Source organism: Dendrobates tinctorius, unplaced genomic scaffold (assembly GCF_039654945.1).
Source record: "Dendrobates tinctorius isolate UK_male_01 unplaced genomic scaffold, ASM3965494v1 ptg000034l, whole genome shotgun sequence".
Lineage (NCBI taxonomy): Eukaryota > Metazoa > Chordata > Amphibia > Anura > Dendrobatidae > Dendrobates > Dendrobates tinctorius.
The window spans coordinates 11822720-11849629 of NW_027361702.1; the positions used below are offsets into that span (position 1 = coordinate 11822720).

A 26910-nucleotide genomic window follows, 5' to 3' on the forward strand; every position below is an offset into this window, starting at 1 on the left:
ATCCACCTAGGCCACCTCGGAACCACGCCTCCCTCCTGAAACCAAAAGCACAGAAATCGTAAGGGGTTGAGAGGGATCATCATCACCTAGGAAGGCTTCTCTTACCTGACCTAGGTGGAGTCGTTTCCCTGTCTCTTAGGACAGGTGCGGATATAGTGTGACGAATCACTGCAATAAAGGCACAGACCTTGTGCCCGTCTCTCTCTGATGCAACTCGGCCAACTTGAGATGATCTATCTGCATGGGCTCACCCAAAGAGAAGGAAGAGGACCCGACTGAACGGGAGCTGGCAGACCGGGTGAAAGGAGAAACTGACCTGGAGGGCCGCCTGTCTCTCGCTGACTCCCAAGCGCGCTCCAGGAAGCGCAGGTCAATGCGGGTAGCCAGCGAGATAAGGTCCTCTAAGGTGGATGGGGTATCTCGACCTGCGAGTTCATCCTTTATTCTACTAGAAAGACTGCGCCAGAATGCCCCCATTAGAGTTGAGCGAAACGGGTCGAAAAAATTCAAAAGTCGCCGACTTTTGGCAAAGTCGGGTTTCACGAAACGAAACGCGACCCTAAAAAACCAAAAGTCGCTCAACTCTAGCCCCCATCAAAGCCGCATTATTCCAGCCAAGCTCAGAGGAGATAGTGCGAAAGCGAATAGCGTACTGTCTGACCGTGAGAGAACCCTGGTGTAAGTTAAAGAGTGACTCAGTGAGAGAGGCTAACCGACCCGGCTCATCGAAAACCTTGCGAAACGTATCCAGGAAAACCGGGTGACTCGAGACGACCGGGTCGTCACATTCCCAGAGCGGGTTTACCCAAGACAGGGCCTCTCCCTCCAGATGGGACATGATGAAGGCCACTTTGGCCCGATCCAAGGGATATTGCTGCGGCAGCCATTCAAAGTGGAGACTACACTGATTTAAGAACCCCCTACAGAGCTTGGGATCCCCGGTGAAACGAGGCGGCTTGGCGAGGCGGGGCATCGGGAGAGCAGTAGACGCAGGAGGAGGAGTTGGCACCGCAGTGGCAGCCTGGAGGTCCGACAAGCGACTATCAAAGGAGGCCACGTAGGACAAAATGTGGGCTTGAGTATCTTGCTGCTGACCCAGCTCCTGTTGGAGACTGGCCAGCTGAGTGGCATTTCCAGGATCGGCCACCTGTAAGGCCGACAAATGGGTGTCCATCGACTTCATGACTGACATAATGCGCCCCTGATTCTCCCATAGGAATAGTAACTCTTTCTGGGTAGCAGCCGTAGTACCGGCGGAGTCCATGGCCTGATCGTACTGTCAGCGTGGATGGTCTGGAGCAGGAAACTCTGGGAGTGGACCCTCTGGACCGTGGCACCGAGGGACCCCGGGCGAGCTGCCAGGTGGAACCGACCCCTATACAGGGATCATTAGGAGCAGGCCAAGGGGTTCGAGTACCACGGTAGCTGGTACCGAGAGGGGCGGCTCAGGATGGACCGGAGTAAGACTGAGACTGGAGTAAAGAATGACAGGAGTAGGAACACTGGAGACAGGATTGGAGTAGTATGGCAGGAACACTGAAGGCAGGACTGGAGTAGGACGGCAGGAACACTGAAGGCTGGACTGGAGCAGGATGGCAGGAGCACTGGAGGCAGGAATGGAGTAGGACGGCAGGAACACTGAAGGCAGGACTGGAGCAGGACGGCAGGAACACTGAAGACAGGACTGGAGCAGGACAACAGGAACACAGGAGACAGAACTGCGGAAGAGAACAAGGAACACGGGTAGCAGGACTGAGAAGCTGCTGCGAGGAGCAGCCGAGACTGGAACTGCAGGAGCAGAGTGCACACGATGAAGCGAGGCCATAGTGTTAGGAAACACAATGATCAGGCGCCTCCCTCAGGGGGAAGTGGCCTGATATGGCCCCGTCTGGTCAGCCATTGGTCCAAAGGTGCTTCCGGGTCAGGGCACAGCCGGAGCATAAGAAGCAGGAAGAAGGCGCGGCCGCGGCCTATGGCGCATGCGTATAGCATGTAGGGAAGGCATCGGTCGCGAGCCCGTCTCAGGTGACCGCCGCGGCCGTCGGGTGGAGAGAGGCTGCGGCGTGGGAGCGGAGGCCGACTGCGGCATGGGAGCGGAGGCCGGGTGAGTATGGCGGAGCAGTGTAACAGTTTTGCACTAAATGTATCTACAGATAAGATTTTATAGAAATCTTGCATAGGGACATGGCAGTTGTATGATTCGCCTAATTCATTGAAGGGAATCTGTCATCCGGATTTCACCCTCCAAACCATTTATATGCACATGTAGCTCTTTCATAGACAAGTCCAGCAATACCTTTACATGGAAGCTCTGTTCCTCCATTACTGAAAAATCAGTGTTTGAGGACGTCACCGTTAGAAGATGGGAGGCGCCGGACGGCAACACCCATCGGACCAAGACCGGACACCCCCCCCCCCCCCCCCCAGGTGAGTATAATCTAACTCTTTTTAATTTTCTTTCAGGTTAAATCGGGGGCTTATCTACAACATTACAGAATGCTGTAGATAAGCCCCTGATGGCGGTGCTGGCTGCTAATACTTGAAGAATAGGGTGACAGATTCCCTTTAAAAAATATGTCAATTGCAATTCCAAAAATGTGGTGTATAAAATAAATTGTTCCATCTGTAATATGTCATAAATAGGGTGTACCACACGCAAACTAAAAACGTGCATTACAGAGCACCTGAGGGATATTCACAATAACGCAATAAGCCGCAATATATCGGGAGCGGCTAAGCACTTTATTTTGGAGCATGGAGGTAAGCTAGCATCATTACAAGTTAGCGGTATAGAACAAATCCAGAGATCTGAACATGGAGATGTGAAAAGACGCCTCTTCACTCGTGAAGACTTCTGGATATATTTCCTTAATACTAGGACACCAAATGGTTTTAACAAGCGTAATAATATTATGTTTCACTATTAAAGCGAAAGGAATTGTTATTTTATTTGTGTATAAATGTTGATTTATATTATATGTTTTGTCTGTTTTAAATGGGGGGTGCAAATGTGGTTATAGCAGGTACGCAGGATGCAGTGACGAAACGCGAGACAGAAATGATTTTAAACGTTAACTTTTATAGATAAATGCCGTTAGGGCTATTGTTACGCAACCAACAGAATAACAGTAGTTGTTCTCAAAGGGAGCCAATACACATAAACAAGGATTGGGAGAACACGACTATTCCAGCAAAGACCGGTCACTATATGGCCGCGGAATGGCCGACTACGGGTCCTTAGTCACTATGTATCACTTATCCGTCCTGACGTCCCTCTGTTTCACGGTGTGTCTGCGTTGCAGCCACTGGGCCCAGCCACTGAAGATCTGGCGTAGTCTTCGGGTGTTCTGACGCCCAGGAGGAGTAGGGGCACAACAGGCCCGCGGAGAGTTCTTTAGTGGGATGTCCCCCAGCGGAGGCAGTGACATACCGCCTGGGAGTGGGAGAGGGGAGGCCGCAACTCCCTGACAGGGACTGGCAGCGGCGGTGATAAGTGGCGGTTGTGACGAACAGCCCACCGCCGTTCGTCCACTTACGGGCGACACTAATGGGGGTCCCGCTGCCACCAAAACGCGACGGACAGCGGACCCTGTGTCACCACTATGTCACAATCCCACCACTGACACCGGTGTATCAGCGGACGGAGGGGCGTGACACAATGCCGGCACACGGCTATCACAGGCGCAGTGGGGCTTATCTTAGTTATCCCAACACTGGCACCATGTGACCAAAAATATCCAGCAAGCTAATCTCGCTCTACAATTTGCCGCAGGGGGAGTTTAATTTGGATGCCCCACCACTGCTATCAATCTTCCAAGTACTGCGGGGATTTATGTATATCCCACTTTCTCAATTCCACTTTGGAACTCGCAGCTCTCCTACCCCCCTTACCCTCAGGTCAGTCAGGGAACTGCACCTAGGATAATTAGTCGCCGGACGGGCTGCCTGTTGTGAACCGGCAATTAGGCTTCTGCAGTAAGGGAATTATCAGCTGTGGCCGCAGCCCCTCATTCAGCTATATAAGACCCTTCTAGACTGCCAGCAAGCCGCAATAGCCGTGCACAACGTGCTGCCACCAGTCACGGTTACTTAATTCACAGTGTTAAATTAAGAGGGTCCGTGGCAAACCCCTTGAATTAGTGGCGATTATCTATCAAAGGCGTATAGTTCGATTCTTAGAGCATAGAGACAGACTAAATATTAAATCATTTATTTTCCGAAAGAGGACAGTGATTACAGATAAAAGTTGCTATAAAATTGAGACATAAAATATGTACAGTACAGATATAAAATAAAAGGATTAAAACAGAGGTACACTCACGGTTGATCATGACTCTCTAGGCAAACCCATGCGGCGGAGAAAGAAGGCGGAGCCACACATCTCCACTCATCTGGAGTTCTTGTCAGCACGAGGATTGGAGCTCTTCCGTGCTGGTTTGCCCAGGGAAGGCCTTATAGGCTTTGCTTTGTGACATCACGGAGAGATGCATTCTGGGTTGATCCCTCCTCTCTCATCCGAGTTATGTTTTGGCTACAAAACTTAGATTAGCTATAACTTTATGGGAGAAGCTGGTATGGACTCATCAGTGGTATCATGTTTCCCAGCGTAATGAGCCCATCAAGAAAACATCAAACATCTATGCGATATGACCGTCCATTTGGGCGCAAATCATATCTCAGGTTCTGGACATCCGAGAGTTTTGCAACAGGCACCACAGCGAAGCTGGGTCTGCTCGGATCGCAGAAATATGATTTTTATATTTCTGCTGGGTATGGTTTTCACGGGACAATCCCTTATTGTTTTATTCAAACTCCTGGTTTCAAACAAAGAGTTTAGTTCCCGCACTTTTTTTCTCTTTCAGCTGAGAGAAGCCAAATGGTGTGAGGAAGATGGTCTAGCTAATTAACATTCCTGCTCTTCCAGAGGAAGTGGCAGGGTTGATAAAACCTGGGGGGAAGGAATTCCTACTACTGACAGTTTACAATGTCCTAGGATGGAGGATTTGTTAGCACATTGCAACAGAAAACATATCTTGCAGACATTGTACATCACACCTCCCCCCTTAAGAGGGCGCTAAGGAGGCATTACCTCTCGGTAATCGGCCATGCGCACCTCAGCGGGTTCGCCCCGGCGGGACAACCCATCGGCTTTGCCGTTTTCACTGCCCTTCCTGTGTTTTACAGTGAAGTCATACTGCTGAAGGGCAAGGCTCCAGCGGAGCAATCTTCCATTGGTTCCGGACACTGTGTGCAACCAGCTCAGAGGGTTGTGGTCAGTTACCACCGTGAAGGCGCGCCCGTACAGGTAGGGCTGCAAACGTTGCAGTGCCCACACCATGGCCAGACACTCCTTCTCGATGGTCGAGTATGCCACTTCCCTCGGCAAAAGTTTCCGGCTCAGGTACAACACGGGGTGTTCTTGGTCCCCCGAGTTGACCTGGCTAAGCACAGCACCGAGGCCAAACTCGCTGGCGTCGGTCTGTACCAGAAACGGGCGACTGCTGTCGACTGCTCTCAACACTGGAGAGTTGCACAGGGCTGCTTTCAAAGCTTGGAAAGCCGCCTCACAGTCATCTGTCCAGTTGACTGTTTGGGGTAGCCTCTGCTTGGTGAGGTCAGTCAAGGGTTTGGCAAGGGCGCTATAGTCCTGTACGAACCGCCTATAGTACCCTGCAGTGCCCAAGAAGGACTTCACCTGTTTCTTGGTCCTGGGGGTGGGCCAGGACACGATTGCGTCCACTTTTTCTGGCTCCGGACTCATGGAACCCCCGCCTACCCGGTGCCCCAGGTAGTGGACCTTGCACATGCCTATCTGGCACTTCCCCGGCTTGATGGTCAGGCCTGCCTGGTGAAGACGCTTGAGCACCTCCTGGAGGTGCTGAAGGTGTTCCTCCCAGGTGGAACTGAAGACGGCAATATCGTCTAAGTACGCCACCGCGTACTCCTCCAGTCCCCGAAGCAGGTGGTTGACCATCCACTGGAAAGTGGCAGGGGCATTCTTCATGCCGAAGGGCATGACCGTGGACTCGTACAGTCCAAAGGGGGTGATAAAGGCGGATTTCTCCTGCGCCTCAGGGCTCAGGGGAATCTGCCAGTATCCCCGACTCAAATCCATGATGGATATGTAGTTGGCGTTTGTCAACCGCTCGAGCAGATCCTCGATGCGCGGCATTGGGTGGGCATCAGAGGTTGTGATGGCGTTGAGCCCCCTGTAGTCCACGCAGAACCGGGTGGTTCGATCCTTTTTAGGCACGAGGACTACAGGTGAAGCCCACGCGCTTTTTGACCGTCGAATCACCCCCAGCCTTAACATCTCATCGATCTCTTGGCGCATGACTTGTTGCACCGTTTCAGAGATCCGATAAGGTGTTCGCCGTAATGGGGCGTGATTCCCGGTGTCCACCTCATGAACCGCTAACTCCGTCCTCCCAGGACGGTTGGTGAACACGGGGCGGAAGAGTTCCAGGGTGGCCATCAACTGCAACCGCTGGGACACGGTGAGCGAACCACTTATCTGCATGTCCTCAATGGACCCATTGGCCTTGGCCTGGGCCAGCATGTCCAGGAGGGGATCTTCCTCCCCATCCTCTGGCAGATTGCAGACCGGTAGGACGCAAGCTTCACGTTCGTAGTGCGCCTTCAGCATGTTGACGTGAAAGGCCTTGCGCCTACCCCGAGCATGGTCAAGCGTGACCACGTAGGTGACCGGGTTGAGCTGTTGGTGGACGACGTACGGGCCTTCCCAGGCTGCCTGAAGCTTATCCGTTGGTACAGGGACCAGCACCCACACCTTTTGACCCACCTGGTAGGTCCGCTCCCGGGCGTTCTGGTCGTACCAGCGCTTCTGGTCAGCCTGAGCCTGCGTCATGTTGTCATGCACCAACTGCGTCAAGGTCTGCATCTTGTCACGGAAGCGCATGACATAATCCACGATGGACACTTCTGTGGGGTTTGGCTCATCTTCCCAGGATTATCTTATCAACCCAAGGGGTCCCCGGACTCGCCTGCCATACAGGAGCTCGAAGGGGGAGAACCCGGTCGAGGCCTGCGGAACTTCTCTGTAAGCGAACAGCAGGTGTGGGAGGTACCGCTCCCAGTCGCGCCCTTGGGTCTCAACCAGTATGCGGAGCATCTGTTTGAGGGTACCGTTGAAACGTTCACACAAACCATTAGTCTGTGGGTGATACGGACTCGATACCAGCTGCGTCACCTGCATTTTCTCACAGAGAGCCTCCATTAGGCGAGACATGAATTGGGGCCCTTGATCGGTAAGCATCTCCCTGGGAAATCCTACTCTTGAAAAGATGGTCACCAGTGCATCAGCCACCTTATCTGCCCTGGTTGAAGACAGAGCTACTGCCTCTGGGCACCGGGTAGCGTAGTCTACCACGGTGAGAATGTATCGCTTTCCGGAGCTGCTGGGGACGGACAGCGGTCCTTCAATGTCCACCGCGATTCTCTGGAAAGGCTCCTCTATCACCGGCAAAGGAATAAGGGGAGCCTTAAGAGCAGGCCCCGCCTTACCCACCTTTTGACAGGTGGCACAGGAGCGGCAGTAGTGTGTTACCTCTGTCCCCATCTTGGGCCAATAGAAGTGTTGAGACAGCCGTGCCTTTGTTTTGCTGATCCCCAAGTGTCCAGCGAGTGGAATCTCATGGGCAATCCGCAACAACTCGGTTCTGAACTGATAGGGGACGACCAGCTGTCATTCCCTCAACCACTCCTTTTTAGGATCTCCGGGTACTGTCTCCCGGTACAACCTTCCTCGTTCCCAGAACACCCTCTCCTTATCAGACTTGGAGGTGGGCGTCTCGGCGAGACCTCTCAATTTCTCCAGGCTGGCATCTGAGTGCAGAGCAGCCTGGAACTCCATGCTGGAGGCTGCCAGAAGTGACGTTAGGGTCCCCTCTTTACTGGGACCCTCTGGAACCGGCTCTGGGTTCACCTCTGGTTCAGTCTCTCCTGTAGCAGCAGAGGGTCCAGAAGACAGTGCGTTACCTGCGATCTGGGCACTCTGACTGCATGTGACAGCTGCTATGTATGCTGTCTCCCTGGGGATTTCTACAGACCCACCAGCCGGTGCTGGCTTGGGCTCTACCTCCCCATCCACCCCCAACACTTCAGGAGCAGTGCTACTTATGGGCCAGTTACCTTCCTCGGTGGCACTGGTCAGCTGCATGGCATTACCTTCCTCATGGTCCCCATGCACCTCCCCATTTCCTTGAGCACCGTTGCTTACTCCTGCCAGGGGTTCCTCAGCCGTCTCACTCCGCAGAGGGACGGGGCTGAGCACTTCGGTACCTGTGGACACATCTACCGCTTCAAAGAAAGGGTTAACGGGTTCAGTCGGCACAGATACATCAGCATCAGCATCATACCTGGGGAAAGAATGGTTGTTAGTTGCATCATTACTCATCAAGGCATTAGCAGGTAACACATTCAGTTTCCTGTCATCATCATCATCATCAGGGTTAACGTTACCCTTATTATCAGTTTGGGGAAGGGTGTCAGGGACGTAGTATGCAACCATCCGCCCCAAGTCAGTCCCCAATAAAACATCAGTGGGCAGGTTTTCAGACACTCCCACCTCCCTCAACCCGCTCCCAGCACCCCAATCGAGATAAACTCGTGCCACTGGCAAGGGACAACGGGTGCCTCCAATCCCGGTGACAGTCAGGGTTTTCCCCTCAACAAACTCTTCAGGGGCCGCCAGTCCAGGACGGATGAGGGTTCGTTCAGCCCCGGTGTCCTTGAGGCCTGTAGCAAGACGGGCCCCCACCTGAACAGGTTGAACGTTGTCGTCAGCCCTCCCAACCACACCTCCCACCAAAAGAACAGAGGCGTTGGGCCCGGGGGCCTTGGCTGGGGGGTTCTTCGGCCTGTTCGGACAGGTGTAAAAGAAGTGACCAGGCCGCTGGCAGTGGTGACACAGGCGACTGTCAGTAGCCGGCCTGTTGTTGGCAACAGGGACAGGGCCTCCGGAGGGACGGCTAGCTGGGGCATTGGGGTTGGTTGCTGGCTTACCCCCTTTCCAGCTGGTGGCGACTGGCCTCCGCGTCTCGGGCTTCCGGTTGGCCTCGTGGTTGTCGGCGATCTGCGCCGCTTTGTCCGCGTTCGTTGGTTCGCGGTCCAGGATGAACTGTCGGACCTCAGCTGGGCAGAGATGCAGGAACTGGTCTTTGATCATCAGGTCCCGTAGCTGCTCAAAGGTTTCAACGGACAGTCCATGGATCCACTGGTCAAAGTGGGTCCTGAGTCCTTGCACCACATCACTGTAGCTATCATGTGGGCCACGTTGGAGGTGCCGGAACTTCTTTCGGTATACCTCAGGTGTCAGCCGGTATTTGGCGATCAGCGCCTGCTTTATGGCGACATAGTCGTCATCGGCTTCTGGCGGAAGAGAAGCAAATGCCTCCAGGGCTTTGCCTTTTAGCCCTGGGGTCAAGTACCTTGCCCATTGGTCTCTAGGCAGCTGGTACTGTCTGCAGGCTTTCTCAAAGGCTCGCAGGAACGTGTCCAAGTTCCCGTCCTTTTCCATCACGGGAAAATGCTCTGGCCGGGGTTTAGGAGTCTGGAGGCTGCTGGGCTCACCACTTCGGGCTGTGGGGGCATTCCCACCCCGCTGGAGTACCTCCAGTTCATGGGCCCTCTGCGCCTGGCGCTCGGCTCTCTCAGCCTCTGCTCGGCGCTCAGCTCTCTCAGCCTGGGCTTGACGCTCGGCTTGGGCCTCCTGCCAATATTGCTGGATCAGCTTCACCCGCCCATCACTGTCTTCGGCGGGGAGTGCGTCCAAGGCCATTTGCAGATAGGGGTCCACCCCGTTCTGGTTGAATGTAGGGCCAGCGCTCAGGAGTGGAGCCTCTGCTGCAGCCCCATTGCCACTTGGGCCAACTTCTGCGCTCGCTGGATTCTGGTCGTTGTCCAGCTGCACTAGAGCCGCGATCATTTGAGCTCTGTTTTTGTTCGTGGCGTCAAGGCCTTGGTACGTGCATAACCCAGCAAGAACTTCCTTTGTCTGCCGGTTGTACCAAGGTTCTCCTTTTGCCGCCATGGTTGCCAAATAAAAGATAGAAAAAGAAAAACGAAGAAACGGGAGGGGGATACTTGCAAGTACACACTAATGTCTCAGGACTAGTAACCACTGAGTCTGTTCTCCAAAACTTATGATGCAGGATTCCCGCAGGAACCGTGCAGGTTTTTAGTGAGAGGAATGATTGCTCAAACCAAATCACTAATGCTCTAGGATTATCCCACCGCTCTGCCACCAATATGTGACGAACAGCCCACCGCCATTCGTCCACTTACGGGCGACACTAACGGGGGTCCCGCTGCCACCAAAACGCGACGGACAGTGGACCCTGTGTCACCACTATGTCACAATCCCACCACTGACACCGGTGTATCAGCGGACGGAGGGGCGTGACACAATGCCGGCACACGGCTATCACAGGCGCAGTGGGGCTTATCTTAGTTATCCCAACACTGGCACCATGTGACCAAAAATATCCAGCAAACTAATCTCGCTCTACAATTTGCCGCAGGGGGAGTTTAATTTGGATGCCCCACCACTGCTATCAATCTTCCAAGTACTGCGGGGATTTATGTATATCCCACTTTCTCAGTTCCACTTTGGAACTCGCAGCTCTCCGGCGCCCCCCTTACCCTCAGGTCAGTCAGGGAACTGCAACTAGGATAATTAGTCGCCGGACGGGCTGCCTGTTGTGAACCGGCAATTAGGCTTCTGCAGTAAGGGAATTATCAGCTGTGGCCGCAGCCCCTCATTCAGCTATATAAGACCCTTCTAGACTGCCAGCAAGCCGCAATAGCCATGCACAACGTGCTGCCACCAGTCACGGTTACTTAATTCACAGTGTTAAATTAAGAGGGTCCGTGGCAAACCCCTTGAATTAGTAGCGATTATCTATCAAAGGCGTATAGTTCGATTCTTAGAGCATAGAGACAGACTAAATATTAAATCATTTATTTTCCGAAAGAGGACAGTGATTACAGATAAAAGTTGCTATAAAATTGAGACATAAAATATGTACAGTACAGATATAAAATAAAAGGATTAAAACAGAGGTACACTCACGGTTGATCATGACTCTCTAGGCAAACCCATGCGGCGGAGAAAGAAGGCGGAGCCACACATCTCCACTCATCTGGAGTTCTTGTCAGCATGAGGATTGGAGCTCTTCCGTGCTGGTTTGCCCAGGGAAGGCCTTATAGGCTTTGCTTTGTGACATCATGGAGAGATGCATTCTGGGTTGATCCCTCCTCTCTCATCCGAGTTATGTTTTGGCTACAAAACTTAGATTAGCTATAACTTTATGGGAGAAGCTGGTATGGACTCATCAGTGGTATCATGTTTCCCAGCGTAATGAGCCCATCAAGAAAACATCAAACATCTATGCGATATGACCATCCATTTGGGCGCAAATCATATCTCAGGTTCTGGACATTCGAGAGTTCTGCAACTGGCACCGCAGCGAAGCTGGGTCTGCTCGGATCGCAGAAATATGATTTTTATATTTCTGCTTGGTATGGTTTTCGCGGGACAATCCCTTATTGTTTTATTCAAACTCCTGGTTTCAAACAAAGAGTTTAGTTCCCGCACTTTTTTTCTCTTTCAGCTGAGAGAAGCCAAATGGTGTGAGGAAGATGGTCTAGCTAATTAACATTCCTGCTCTTCCAGAGGAAGTGGCAGGGTTGATAAAACCTGGGGGGAAGGAATTCCTACTACTGACAGTTTACAATGTCCTAGGATGGAGGATTTGTTAGCACATTGCAACAGAAAACATATCTTGCAGACATTGTACATCACAGCGGTTGGATCCTGAGGCTCCGCAGCGGGCACAGGCTCAGTCTCTACCGCGGACTGGAGTGGGGCGGTGGGAGCTGCGGGCAGCAAAGGAATAGTCACCGCCTTGGTCAGGAGTGAAGTGGCGGTGGCTGCGGGCAGCAGCGAGGAGGCCACAGCCACGAGGTTGAGTGAGGCGGCGTCAGCCGCGGACGGCTGCGAGTAGGCCGCAGCCGAGAGCTGGAGTGAGGCAGCTGTCTTCTTTTGTCGGTAAGCTCCGTGCCGTCTCCCTGCGGTCCACCGAGAGTCTACCTCCTGTCGCTGTCCTCCTCTTTGGAAGCTGCTCGTGGCTCTCGCTCTCTGGCCCTCCCCAAGTCTCCACCTCCTTCTCCCTCGTTCTGCTGACTCACACAGTCTGGCCCTCTCCGCCCTCTTCTCTGGACTCCTCCCCTAACTGCCCTGTAAGTCTCAGCAGTCCATCCCCCAGCTCTGCTCCCTGGAAACAGATACCCCAGGAACCTGAAAGACGGTCCCCTCGGTTCTGGCCCTGGTACTCGGCGGAGGCCTCTCCTCCTACACTCCCCCATCCTGTATGCTCACCAGTCCTCGGGTGAGGGTCTTGGTAGGCTCGGGTTGGCCTTTTGAGACAAAAGTTCCTGTTGCCATACGAACTGACCCTGTTCGTAGCGTTCGTGGGGTTTGCCAGCTGTTGACCGCTCGGAGCGTCTTAGTTAGACTGTGGTGGAGCTTTCTGGGGTGGTGGCTGCTGGTGGACTGGCCAATTCTGGTGGGCTGGCGTGACTTGCTGAGATATTGTTACTTGGATGGCCCGCTTGTACCGCTGGGCTATCTTCTTCGTCATCCAGGTCCCAGACCGTGGGCGTTGGTTCGGGGGCCTGAGGAGTGGGTTCGGGTTGCACGGGATCGTTGGATGTACAGGGCCACAACATATTACGGTGCACAGTACGAGTGGGAAGTGCCCCATCCCTTTCAGGTCGTATCTCGTACACAGGCCCATCGGGGCTTATTTGGCGCAATACTCGGTAAGGACTCTCTTCCCACCGGGGTTCTAGCTTGTTCTGGGGGCACTGTTCTAGTAAGAGTACTCGATCCCCAGTCTGAAAGTCGGTGGGTGGAGGTAGAGTCCCCCCTGGGTGCTCTAGGTCCTGGAGTTTTGTCTGGACGATGCGGTGAAGAGTCTGTAGCCGATGTCGGTGGTTTCGGACCCATGATGACACTCCAGACCAGGGTTGAGGTTCCTCCGAGTTTAGTTCTACTTCCGTGATCCCTTTGCCTTCTCGCCCAAATAGCAGTGAGTAGGGGTTATAGCCAGTTACTTGGCGCACCTGGTTGTTATAGACCCACATTATTTCAGGGACATACTCAGGCCAGCGGGCCTTCCGGTCACTTTCCAGGGTACGCAACATTTGAATTAATGTCCGATTAAAGCGCTCGCAGGCCCCTTTTCCATGTGGGTGGTATGGTGTACTCCGAGATTTATAGATATCATAGAGACGATGTAGCTCCTCCATGACCTTCCCCAGGAAGCATGCTCCCTGATCTGAATTTATCCATTGAGGACAGCCGCACACTTGGATAAAGTTCTTGCAGATTGCATAGGCGGCTGACTCCGCAGTTTGATCTCGGGTGGGGTTTACCACGGCAAATTTGGTGAAGTGATCCACCATGACGAGACAATGCTCATACCCCTGGTATGCAGGGCCAATGGTCACATAGTCCACCGTCAAGAGCTCGAGGGGTGCTGATGTCACTATCGTTTGCACCGGGGCCCACTGTGCGGGTGGTTTAGCTAGTTCGCATAGGCGGCAGGCCCGCCAAGTTTCTTCCACAGCAGCGTGCAAGTGCGGATGGTAAACTATCTGCTGCAACCATTGCAAGGTTTTCTGGACTCTGAAGTGAGCCCCCTTTTCGTGGGCTTCCTGTGCCAGTTCACTGAGTTGGGCTCTGGGCACGACTACCTGCCAAGTTGTTGCAGACGTCGCCCGTGATACTGTCTTTTGATACAACAGTCCTTTCTTGATGACTAGTTTCTCCCATTGGCGTAGCATCAGCAACATATCCTGAGACGAAGTCTGTCTCTGGGCGTCGGTGGGTAGTCTGACGTTGGTCACCCATCGGCGTAGGAGCCCAATTTCTTCATCTTCTTGCTGCTGTTGGATCCATCTGTCATGTGATTGCTCCAGCACACCCATTGGGGTCCTTCTTGCGTGGCAGCTGTGAGCACGGCGGCGGTGAGGGCATACAGTGTCTGTTCTCCTTCTTATTCGTTGTCTCGACTTTTCCCTGGCGTTGTGTGCTGGATCCTGGAGAGGGCATCCGCGTGCACATTTTCTTTTCCTCTTTTGTAGATGATCTTGTAGTTGAACTTGGCTATCCGGGCCACCCATCGCTGCTCCAGAGCCCCCAATTTGGCATTTTCCAGGTGGGCCAGCGGGTTGTTGTCGGTCCGCACCACCACTTCAGAGCCTGCCAAGTACTCTGCGAACCGCTCCGTCATGGCCCATATTACCGCGAGGAGCTCAAGCTTAAAGGAGCTGTAATTGTCAGGGTTTCGCTCGGAGTCAAGAAGTGATCGGCTACTATACGCGATCACTCTCTCCCGGCCGTCCTGAACTTGTGACAATACAGCCCCTAGCCCGTGGAGGCTCCTGTCGGTGTGTAGTATGAACGGTTGCGAGAAATCCGCATAAGCTAACACTGGGGCACCCGAGAGCGCAGCCTTAAGATCTTGGAAGGCCTCTTCTTGCGGTTGTTGCCACTGGATTTTCCGTCTATTCGCCCCGGCAGGAGCCCCCTTTTGCAGGTCCTGCAGGGCTCGGCCCGGCGTTCAAATTCTTTACGAAACGATGATAGTATCCAGCCAGCCCCAGGAAGGCCCGCACGTCTTTTATCGTCTCGGGGGTAGGCCATCCCTGAATGGCAGCAACCTTTTCCAGGGACGGTCTAAACACCCTCGGCAGAGACGACATGCCCCAGATATTCAATCTGGGTGTGAAACAGGTGGCATTTCTGGGGCTTCACCTTCAACCCGTACTTCTGCAGCCGGCCGAGCACCTGCCCCAACCGCCGCAGGTGGTCCTCAAACGTGACGGCATAGATGATTATGTCGTCCAGGTATATCAGCGTGACCTCGAAGTTGAGATCCCCCAGACACTGCTCCATCAGCCACTGAATGGTCCCCAGCGCATTGGCCAGACCGAATGGCATTCGATTGAACTCGAACTGTCCCATAGGAAGAATTAACGCCGTCTTAGCCCTGTCCTCTTCCGACATCGGCACCTGCCAATACCCGCTAGCCAGATCTAACGTTGAAAAGTACTTCGCCTTCCCCAAGGCGGACAGGGATTCTTCTATACAAGGCAACGGGTACGAGTCTTTGATGGTACAGGCATTCAGCTTTCTATAGACCATGCAGAACTGCAGGGTGCCATCCGTTTTGCGGACCAACACGATGGGAGCCGCCCAGGGGCTCTGGCTCTCTCGTATGACCCCCTTCCTCAGCATTTGAGCCAGTAAAGTTTTTACCTCCTGGTATAGTTGTGGGGGAATTTGTCTGTATCGTTCCCGTATGGGGGCTGTTCCTGCCGTGGGAATTTCGTGCGTGATGGCTGTGGTGCATCCAAAATCATCCTCGTGGCTAGCGAATACCCCGTGATATTGTCCTAGTAGTGTTTCTACCTGGAGAAGTTGGGCGGGAGCCAAGCCAGAGAGTTCAGCCCGCATTCTTTCCAGGATGTTTCGGCCCTTTTCCTGAGTCGAGGACTCAGCAGCCTGCAGAGTTCGAATAGTCACTGCCCAAGGGTCCTCGGGTTGCACCTTCAGTTGGACCATAGGGGCTGGCAGCACCTCTTCCAACGGCCTCACCAGCTTGGCCATCTCGACCCGGGGCCTTAAGACAATGTCTTGGTCTTCTAGGTTGACACAGCACACAAGGACGGTCCCCCTCCACACAGTGGCCAGGGAGCAGGCCACCAGTATGCCAGGAGGCAGGCGTTCCGAGTAGCATGGCTCCACCTGCATCTCCACGCCCTCCAAAGGCACCGGGGCAGGGCCACCACTGTCTGCCCAGGGGCAGTATGAGCGGGGGAGCCGCTGGCGTAATGACTTTGCCCAGTGCCTCGCCCTCTTGGCAGTCCTGGAGAACTCGCGCCTCCCACACCAACTGCTGGAAGACCTGCCCTTGGGCCATGCAGGAACCCCACTGGTTCAGAGTCTCTTGCGTGGGGTCATTGAGGAGTAAATTGCCAAACTCCCGCAGGATGTTCATGCCCAGGATAACTGGATGTTTGTCATTGGTTTCTCCATGAGTCAGGACCACTCCCCGGCGTCCGAGGGATTTGCCACACAGCGTCATCTGCACCCAAACCACCCTGGCGACAGGGACCGGTAATTGATTGGCGGTTACCAGTTTTATCAAGGGTCCCCACTGGGGTCTCACTGCCTCAGGGAAATGCTGCCGAAAGTTGCAGGCATGGTCGTTACTTGCGACCCCGTGTCCATTAGGCACCGTACGACATGGCCCTCGACTTCTGCCCATACCACCGGACATTTTGCGACCAGTTCTTCGGGACTTCCACCACCCCATGTCATGGCTTCTGGCTCCGAGCGGCGTCCCCCCAGCCCGGAGCCCTCTAGTTTAACGGCGGCCGGGGTGGGCGCCTCCCTCGCCGCGGACACTCTCGTGCGAAGTGGTCTAGCTCCCCACACTCATAGCACTGGGGCTGTGGGGCGGGCAGCTCCGAGCATTGAGAGGCCCCCAGGGCCCGGGATTGAAACTAGGCCACCCAGACACAACCTCGGTTCTTCTCTTCACTTCGGCCAACTCGCCCCTGATGTTCTTCAGCTCTTGTTTCATCTCTTCTATCCATTGGGGCTCTCCGACAGCAGTCACAGCGGCCTCCACACTCCGGACCTTCCCCACGGGGACCGTCATTCCCTGCTCCTGCTCTCGTGCACGCACCTGACTCCCCACCTCAGAGAAAGCTAAATGTGGGTTCACTCGGACCTGCTCCCATAGTGCCTGCTTTATCAAAGGGTCTCGGAGTCCAGTCACTAATAAGTCGCGTAGGGTAATGTCGATGGGTCCTACCCCTACGCCGTCCTTCTGCTCGATGGCCGTGTATAACTCTTGGAGGACATTCATATACTGGGTGATAGTCTCCCCCTCTCACTGCATTCGACTGAACAACCGGGTCCTCAACTCTCCCACATCTGTCGGATCCCCATGGGTCTCTTCCAGTATCCGCAAGACCCTAGCAAAGGTGTTGCGGTGTCCCGGGGGCCTCAACATTACTGAATCCTGGGCCTCCCCTTCTAATGCCATGAGAGCTACCTCGGCTTCCAGGTCAGGGTTCATCAGATGCATTTGGAAGAGGCCTCGCATTCGCTCTGCCCAGCTCCACAGCATGGTGTTGGAGCCTGAGAACCTGGGCAGGTTGTTTAGCATAGCCCCCAGAGAAATGCTGGACCGGGGTCCCTGGTTGCTTGCTGTGTCTATGGCCCCGCTCTGGCCTGGCGTGCCACTGTCCGCGCTCGGAGATTGCATCCTGCCGACTATGCCAAATGTGGTAATAGCCGGTACGCAGGATGCAGTGACGAGACGCGATACAGAAATTAGTTTAAATGTTAACTTTTATAGATAAATGCCGTTAGGGCTATTGTTACGCAACCAACAGAATAACAGTAGCTGTCCTCGCAGGGAGCCAATACACATAAACAAGGATTGGGAGAACACGAATAATCCGGCAAAGACCGGTCACTATATGGCCGCAGAATGGCCGACTACGGGTCCTTTGTCACTATGTATCACTTATCCATCCTGACGTCCCTCAGCATTCTGTTCCATGGTGTGTCTGCGTCGCAGCCACTGGGCCCAGCCGCTGAAGATCTGGCGTAGTCTTCGGGCATTCCGACACCCAGGAGGAGTAGGGGCACAACAGGCCTGCGGAGAGTTCTTTGGCAGGATGTCCCCCAGCAGAGGCAGTGGGATACCACCTGGGAGTGAGAGAGGGGAGGCCGCAACTCCCTGACAGGGACTGGCAGCGGCGGTGATAAGTCGTGGTCGATAGGCCACAGGCGAAGTCTGAGGCCGCACTGGAGGATCCGCAGCGGGCACAGGCCCAGTCTCTACAGCGGACTGGAGCGGGCGGTGGCAGCTGTGGGCAGCAAAGGAATAGTCACCGCCGTGGTCAAGAGTGAAGCGGCGGTGGCTGCGGGCAGCAGCGAGGAGGCCGCAGCCGTGAGCTGGAGTGAGGCGGCGTCGACCGCGGACGGCTGTGAGTAAGTCGCAGCCGAGAGCTGGAGTGAGGCAGCAGTCTTCTTTAGTCGGTAAGCTCGGCGCCGTCTCCCTGCGATCCACCGAGAGTCTCCCTCCTGTCGCTATCCTCCTCTCTGGAAGCTGCTCGTGGCTCTCGCTTTCTGGCCTCTCCTCCTACACAAAGACCAGTTGGGAACCAATTATGTTGGAAAGTTAGTATAGATCGGCACCTGCCAAATAATTACTTGATTTCCAAGCTTTTCGAATTGGTATCTGCATGACTTATATGCTCATGAAAGTTAGTGGGTGCAGAGCTTTGAGAAGGATCTGTAATAGATCGAAACGCGTCGCTTGTACCGACAGTGCACACTCTGGAGTTTTTTATTATGTGAATTTTCTACTTTTGGAATAATAAAGTTCAAATTTTTAAAGGAGCTGGAACAAACTTTTTTCTTTTCTTGGTGTTAGGGTATGTGCACACGCTGCGGATTCTGCTGCGGATCCGCAGCGGATTTGGCCCTGCGGATCTGCAGCAGTTCCTCAGGCAGTGTACAGTATAATGTTATCCTATGGGTTTTCAAATCCGCAGTGCACATGCTGTGGATTTTTCCGTGCGGAAAAGCCTAAGGCTACGTGCACACGCTGCGGATTCACCTGCGGATTTTTCCGTGCAGATTCGCATGTAAAACCGCAGGTAAAGTGACCTGCGGTTATCCTGCGGATTGGCCTGCGGTTTTCCCCTGTGGTTTGACACCTGGACAATGGAATAGGTGTCAAACCGCAGTGGAATCCGCAGAAAGAGTTGACATGCTGCGGATTTCAAACCGCAGCTTTTCCGCACCGAAAAATCCGCAACATGTTCACTGTGGATTTGAAAACCCATAGGATAACATTATACTGTACACTGCCTGCGGAACTGCTGTGGATCCGCCAGGCCAAATCCGCTGCAGATCCGCAGCAGAATCCGCAGAGTGTGCACATATCCTAAAGATGAGCCATGTACTAAGGAAACGATCATCAAGTTATGCCCCCGCTATCTGCTGGAGATAATTCCCACCAAGTTCTTGTTCAGTAAAAGACCGTTCCTTGTACAGTGGTGGTCTCCATCACTGACCGTTGCCAGAAGTCATAGGCAGCATGCGGCCTGCAAGAGCGTAACTCCTCCATAGCTAAAGTCCACACACCCAGCCAGGATCCCCATTTTCATGTAGCATGTTAGGGCAAAGAACACGAGTACCTCACCTATGGCTACGGCCCTGAGCCACCTTACACTAGAAACACAGCAGAGAAATCAATGATAGTATCAAAATTAAAGAATGCAGACCAGCATCTGATATATCTCTGGAATCTGCCTCTGTATCATATTGATCTCAGATTGCACAAAATTTACTTTTGATCCCTGATCCCCCTTATGGTGCACCACCCTCTTTTTAGTGCAGCTTTTTCACGGAATGAGCAAGGACTCCTGTTCTGATATTGACAATTGATGGAGGGGCATGTGACCAGATTCTTCTGAAAAATAATTAGAATAAAATAATTTTATTACACCAGATATTATCAATAAATATTATTGGAGTTTCGGGAGAAAAATGGCTGCAACTGATTGCTTGCAATAGCACAAGAGAAAAGCGTATCTGTACTTCTTTGCTAATAAGCTGATGACTTTTTCTTTTGCAGACGGATACACAACAGATGATATTGAATTCTTCTGGCAGGGAGGGGAAGAGGCGGCCGTCACTGGGGTACCTGCCCTGGAATTGCCCCAGTTTAGTATCATTGAAACCAGACTGGTTACTAAGAAAGTTGTATTCACAACAGGTGAGACTTTTTTCATGAGTTTTTTTTTTTGAGGCATGGTTTTTACAAATTGTCAGGTATACATAGATATAGAAAGTTACAATATTTGTATTGTATAAGAAAAAACTGTAACGAGTGAAAACACAGAATTTCTCAAAAAGGACATAAATGGAGTCCATCAGCAGGATTTCAGGATTTCATCCACCAAACTCTTTAGCTCGTTCAAAGAGTCCAGCAAAACCTTCACATGTTCAGTCCATTATTGAGAAATCAGCATTTCAATTGATATGCAAATGCACTAAAGGTATATGGTAGATTTGAAGCCTCTGTCACTCCAGCTCTATTCCTAACCCAGCGCTACATCCTCCTGCTTGACTGACGGCTCCTTTGACTGAAGTCAACCAGCATAGAGGTTGTCAGTTAAGCAGGAGGAGGCAGAAATAGAGCTGGAGTGACAGAGGCTTCAGATCTACACCATCATTTGCATAGTAATTCAAGCACTGATTTCTCAGGAACAGACTGGCTACGTAAGTGTACAGTACTTCGGGACTTCTCTTTGGAAGAGTTACATGCACATGAATAGATTGGGGTGTGCAATTCTGCTTATAGATTCCCTTTAATAATATGTATGCTTTATAACTTTTTTCTATCAGTTGTAAGGTTCATAAGATTTAAAGGGTTATCCTCAACTTTTGTCTTAAGGAGAACATAGCTCTCCAGTCTCTTCACTTCCTTGTTGCTGGGGGGACGGGCACTCCTCCTTGATTGACAGCTCTGGTTTAGAAGCTTAGCTTCTGATTGCTTTTGTTACATATTAATGGTTTGCCAGTGGCTTGTGCTGAAATCTACCTTATTACTATATTTTCATATAAAGATAATAGACCTTATGAATAGGTGCACAGTTAAAGTGAGCTGTGAGAACTGCTCCGGAAACTGTCGATGTTGGTCACTGGGGGTTTTGTGATTTTGCAGAACTGAGACTGGACCAGAAGATGACAGGGAATGGAAGATGAGCAGCTAGCGGCTGTATTGAAATCAATGAGCTGGAGGGAGGTGGCTGATATCTCAGGCGTTAAAGGGAATCTGTCACCCATATTTAGTGATATCATGTAAAGATATCACCCAATTGCGCGTCCCATAAGGAATCTATTAGGGCTTTTGACTCCCCCGACCCCGCACCTTTTGAGGCATAAATACCTTTTTTATCTTGCCGGAGGCCTTTAACCCCTTTACTACCAAGGGTGGTTTGCACGTTAACTCCCGGGCCAATTTTTACAATTCTGACCACCGTCCCTTTATGATGTAATAACTCTGGAACGCTTCCATGGATCCCAGTGATTCTGACATTGTTTTCTCGTGACATATTGTTCTTCATGTCAGTGGTAAAATTTAATTCATATAACTTGCGTTTAGCTATGAAAAAAATGGAAATTTGGTGAAAATTTTGAAAATTTCGCAATTTTCCAACTTTGAATTTTTATGCTCTTAAATCACAGAGATATGGCACTCAAAAAACTTAACAAATAACATTTCCCACATGTTTACTTAACATCAGCACAATTTTGGAACCAAAATTTTTTTTTGTTAGGAAGTAATAAGGGTTAAAAGTTGACCAGCGATTTCTCATTTTTACAACACCATTTTATTTTTACGGACCACATCACATTTGAAGTCACTTTGAGGGGTCTATTTGATAGACTATAGCCAAAAGTGACATCATTCTAAAAACTGCACCCCTCAAGGTGCTCAAAACCACATTCAAGAAGTTTATTAACCCTTCAGGTGCTTCACATGAATTTTTTGAATGTTTAAGAAAAAATGAACATTTAACTTTTTTTCACAAAAAAAATTACTTCAGGTTCAATATTTTTATTTTACCAAGGGTATCAGGAGAAGTTGGACTGGAAAAGTTATTGTGCAATTTGTCCTGAGTAGGCCGATACCTGATATGTGGGGGGCACCACTGTTTGGGCGCATGGCAGAGCTCGGAAGGGAAGGAGCGCCGTTTGACTTTTTCACTGCAAAATTGGCTGGAATTCAGATTGGATGCCATGCCACGTTTGGAGAGCCCCTCATGTACCTAAACAGTGGAAACCCCCCACAAGTGACCCCATTTTGGAAACTAGACCCCCCAAGGAACTTATCTAGATATGTGTTGAGCACTTTGAACCCCCAAGGGCTTCACAGAAGTTTATAATGTACAGCCATACAATTAAAAAAATCATATTTTTTCCACAAAAATTATCTTTTCACCCCCAATTTTTATTTTCCCAAGAGTAACAGGACCCCAAAAGTTATTGTGCAATTTGTCCTGAGTACGCTGATACCCCATATATGGGGGTAAACCACTATTTGGGCACATGGCAGAGCTCGGAAGGGAAGCAGCGTCATTTAATTTTTTTGGCTGGAATTGAGATCGGACGCCATGTCACATTTGGCAAGCCCCTGTGGGAACCCCCCAATTCTAGCCCCAACCCTAGCTCTGACCCTAGCCCTAACCCTAGCCCTAATGGGAAAATGGAAAAAAATTTTTTTTAATTTTATTATTTTTCCCTAACTAAGAGGGTGATAAAGGGGGGTTTAATTTACTATATATGGCGGGTTTTAATTTTTGGCAGCTGTCATATGCTAAAAGACGCTTTTTATTGTAAAAATAGTTTATGCATCACCACATTTTGAGAACTATAATTTTTCCATATTTTGACCCACAGCGTCATGTGAGGTCTTATTTTTGCGGGACGAGCTGACGTTTTTATTGGTACCATTTTCGGGCACGTGACAATTTTTGATCGCTTTTTATTCCGATTTTTGGGACGCAGAATGAACAAAAACCAGCGTTTCATTAATTTTTTTTGGGGGGGTGCGTTTACACCGTTCCGCGTGCGGTAAAATTGATAAAGCAGTTTTATTCTTCGGGTCAGTACAGTTACAGTGATACCTCATTTATGTCATTTTTTTATGTTTTGGCGGTTTTATGCAATAAAAACAATTTTATATAAAAAATTATTTTTGCATCACTTTATTCTGCAAGCTATAACTTTTTTATTTTTTCGCTAATGATGCTGTGTGGCAGCTCGTTTTTTGCGGGACAAGATGACGTTTTCAGCAGTGCCATGGTTATTTATATGCGTCTTTTTGGTCACGCGTTATTGCACTTTTTGTTCGGCGGTATGATAATGAATCATTATTTTTTGCTTCGTTTTTTATTTTTATTTTTAAGGGGTTCACTAAAGGGGTTAACTAATGGGACAATTTTATAGGGTGGGTCATTATAGACGCGGCAATACCAAATATGTGTACTTTTATTGTTTTTTTGCTTTTTTATTTTCAAAAAATGAATTTATTAGGGAATATTTTTTTTTTATTTATTTAGCGATTTTTTTTAAAATTATTTTTACACTTTTTTTTTTTTTACTTTATTACATAGTCCCAGGGGGGAGAACACTGTCCTGTGACAGATCGCTGATCGGTCACATCACAGATCGCTGTGACAGATCAGCGAACTGTCACAGGCACTGCTGCAGGCTTCCTCATGCCTGCGCTCTGCGGGCAGTGAGGAAGCCAGCTCCCTGCAGGCCCCCGAAGGTCCCCGTCGCCATATTGGATCCGGGGACCTGCAGGGATGGCGACCCCCGCAGCGGCGCTGCACATTGCACTGCTGTAGGAGTCACAGGGAAGCACGGAGGGAGCCCCCTCCCTGCCGATGCTTCTTTTAAGCCCCAGGGGTTAATGTGTCGGGGGCGGTCCGTGACCGCCCCTGACACATTGTGCCGGGTGTCAGCTGTGATAATCAGCTGACACCCGGCCGCGATCAGCTGCGCTCCCCCCGCGCAGCTGATCGCATTAGACGTACTATTCCGTCCTTGGGACTTAGGTCCCAGGTCACATGGACGGAATAGTATGTCTAATGTAGGAAAGGGGTTAAAATGCGCAATCGTGGAAACCAACGTTATCTGTGATATTCACAGATGAAGATTACGTTCAGTAAGCCGAGGGGGGAGAAGGCGACTAAGCCACGCCCATCGGACCGGACCGCAACGATTTGCATACATCCCCAACCAGATAAAAAAGGTATTTATGCCTCAAAGGTGCAGGGTCAGGGGGAATAAAAAATCCTAATAGAATCCTTATGGGACGCACAATTGTGTGATATCTTTACATGATATCACTAAATATGGGTGACAGATTCCCTTTAACTCCTCAACCTGGAATGTAGCTATAGCACACAATGCGTTGTACACTATGTAAGATACAAGCTCTTATTGCAGGAAAATGACATCAAGTAGAAAAAGCAAGTCAGCTACAAAATTGCTTACTTTCATTCTGTCTAAGTAACTATACCAATTTTGTAACACAAGAATAACCCATTAATATAGATTACAATACCTAGCTTTAAAGCGTACCTGTCATATGAGGCGACTGTTCAGAATAAGCTGTAATGTACACTATTTTTGGCTATTATATGACTTCCATCCTGCATTTTCACAAGTTTTCCACTCTGTAGACTGTATCTCTAATTTTCAGTCATCTCTGAGCTAGTGGAGAAAGACTAACTGTTATAATGTCTACAATAGTACCTAGTGCAATAAGGAGTTCCTGTCTCTACATAGCACACACTGAAAAGCAGCTGCACTGCACAGACGTACTAAGTATTGTAGCTGTGAATCTAGCATTGAGGATGAGAACTTACTCAAAAGTTGCCATTGCTGTGTGTCTCTTTAGCTATCACTCTTCTCATCTCTCCTCCTTCCTTTACTCTATTCATAGCCTTCATTAGACTTCACTAGGCATCTCTAATTTGATTTTCATGAGGAATAGGGATATTTCAGCACAAATTATGACTTAAAGGGGCAGGAAAGGAGAAGAAGAGGCTTAAGGGTGAAGAAAAATCATATTTCTTTAATAGTTTACCGTGGGATCCACGGTCCTTGTGCTTCTGCCACCAAACTACACCACACCTGTATTGCGGATATCATGGAGTGACAATGCAGCAGTTTGGTTTAGTATTTTGGGACTTATGGCACTGTCCAGGCAAATAGCTCCGGGGTTTGTTCCTCAAATGGTTTTCTCATTAACTCCCTTTTTCTGAACCTTGAGAAGGACCTCACACTGTATAAGCCCCCAGCTCCCTGCTTTCAGTGCCAGTTATAAGGTATACCTGACCCTGGGTCAGTCCCTGTAATGATACTATCCTGATTCTGTGTCTTATTTAGTGGCTGCCCTTGGATTGTTTTGACCATTGCTTCTCCTGACGATTCTGAGTAAGGCAACCCTGTTATGAATGAGTCACCGTAGGAGGCAAAAAGAGAAATACTAGCTAAGTCCAGAAAACCAGAGAAGTTGGCAGCTATCGGATTGCAGACCCCTGAACCTATCAACAACAACTAGCAGTAGCCGTGGGGGGTTCCTACGGTGCCCTAGACCCCTCGATCACAGCCGGAGAACTAAGTAGCCTAAAGACAGAAAGGGAAATCTAAACTGCCCCAGAGCAGACCCCAAAGCAATAGGCAGCCCCCAACATATAATGACGGTGAAGCAAGATGAAAAAAACACTCACACAGATAGAAAGATAGGCTGAGCAAATGATGGGGCCCAAGCTAACTAAATAGGACAGGATAGAAAAGCTGCTGTCTGCAATCCGCACAAAAACCCTATCAAAACATGAGCCAACAGACTGAGGGAAAAAAAACCCTGAAGACACTAGGCTTCAAAAAGACTATATCAGTACTCAGGTATTTTCTGAAGACAGAGCAAAAAGGCAAAAAGGAATTCAGCTCACCCCAGCAGAGAATGGCAGAAATCCAGAAAAACAATGCAAAACAAAACCAAAACACAAATGCAAAAAGCAGAGCAGAAAACTTAGCTTTTGAGGAGCAGGAATCAGACTGGAATCCCTCAGAGAAATCACCAGCCAGGTAGAAGGGCTTTGGCTGCCTTATATCCAGTCAGCAATTTCCGTCACCCAGTCATCATCATCCAGGTCAGGTGCTTGGTAATCAGCCTCACTACCTTCCTTCAACAGAAGAGGGAGTTCATCAGACCTCAATGGTGAAGGGGAAAATGAACTCACAACAGTACCTCCCCCTTGAGGAGGGGTCACCGAACCCTCATCCACGCCACCAGGGCGAACAGGGTGAGCCCGATGAAAGGCACGCACCAATCTTTTGGCATGAATATCAGAGGCACAGACCCAGGAATTATCCTCCTGACCATAACCCTTCCACTTAACCAAATACTGGAGTCTCCGTCTAGCCAGACGGGAATCCAGTATCTTCTCTACCTCATATTCCATGTTACCTTCAACCAATACAGGGTCCGGAGGTGCCACCCCAGGAACTACTGGTTCAAAAAACCTCTTCAACAAGGACTTATGAAACACATTATGGATTTTAAATGTGACAGGAAGAGCCAAACGAAAAGAGACCGGATTAATAATCTCCAAAATCTTGTAAGGTCTAATAAATCTAGGCTTAAACTTAGGAGAAGCCACCTTCATAGCGATATTTTTTGATGATAACCAAACCATATCACCCACCTTAAACTGGGGACCAATGGTCCTATGTTGGTTGGAAAACCGCTGGGCCTTTTCCTGGGAGAGAGATAATTTATCCACCACTTGGTCCCAGATCTGGTGCATTCTCTCCACCACAGTGTCAACACCTGGGCAGGCAGAAGGCTCCACCTGCCCTGAAGAAAATCGAGGATGAAACCCAAAGTTACAAAACAAAGGTGACATCAAAGTGGCAGAACTAGCTCTATTATATAAAGCAAATTCGGCCAAGGGCAAAAATGAAACCCAATCATCCTGATCAGCAGAAATAAAACATCTCAAATACGACTCCAAGGTCTGGTTTGTTCTCTCTGTCTGCCCATTGGTCTGAGGGTGAAAAGCAGAGGAGAAGGACAACTGAATTGCCAGCTTGGAACAGAAAGTCCTCCAAAATCTAGACACAAACTGAACTCCTCTGTCAGATACAATGTTCTCAGGAATCCCGTGCAAGCGAACCACCTGTTGCAAAAACAGGGGCACCAACTC

General features: G+C 50.5%; 1 protein-coding gene across 1 annotated transcript in view; it reads left to right on the plus strand.

Moving 5' to 3' along the window:
* The window catches only part of LOC141087532 (gamma-aminobutyric acid receptor subunit beta-4-like), a 432014-nt gene that overhangs the window by 322628 nt on the left and 82476 nt on the right, over positions 1 to 26910 (plus strand). Inside the window, exon 6 of the mRNA XM_073573100.1 lies at positions 19755 to 19895. Coding sequence (XP_073429201.1) covers positions 19755 to 19895 — 141 coding nt within the window. The remainder of the gene's footprint in view (positions 1 to 19754; positions 19896 to 26910) is intronic.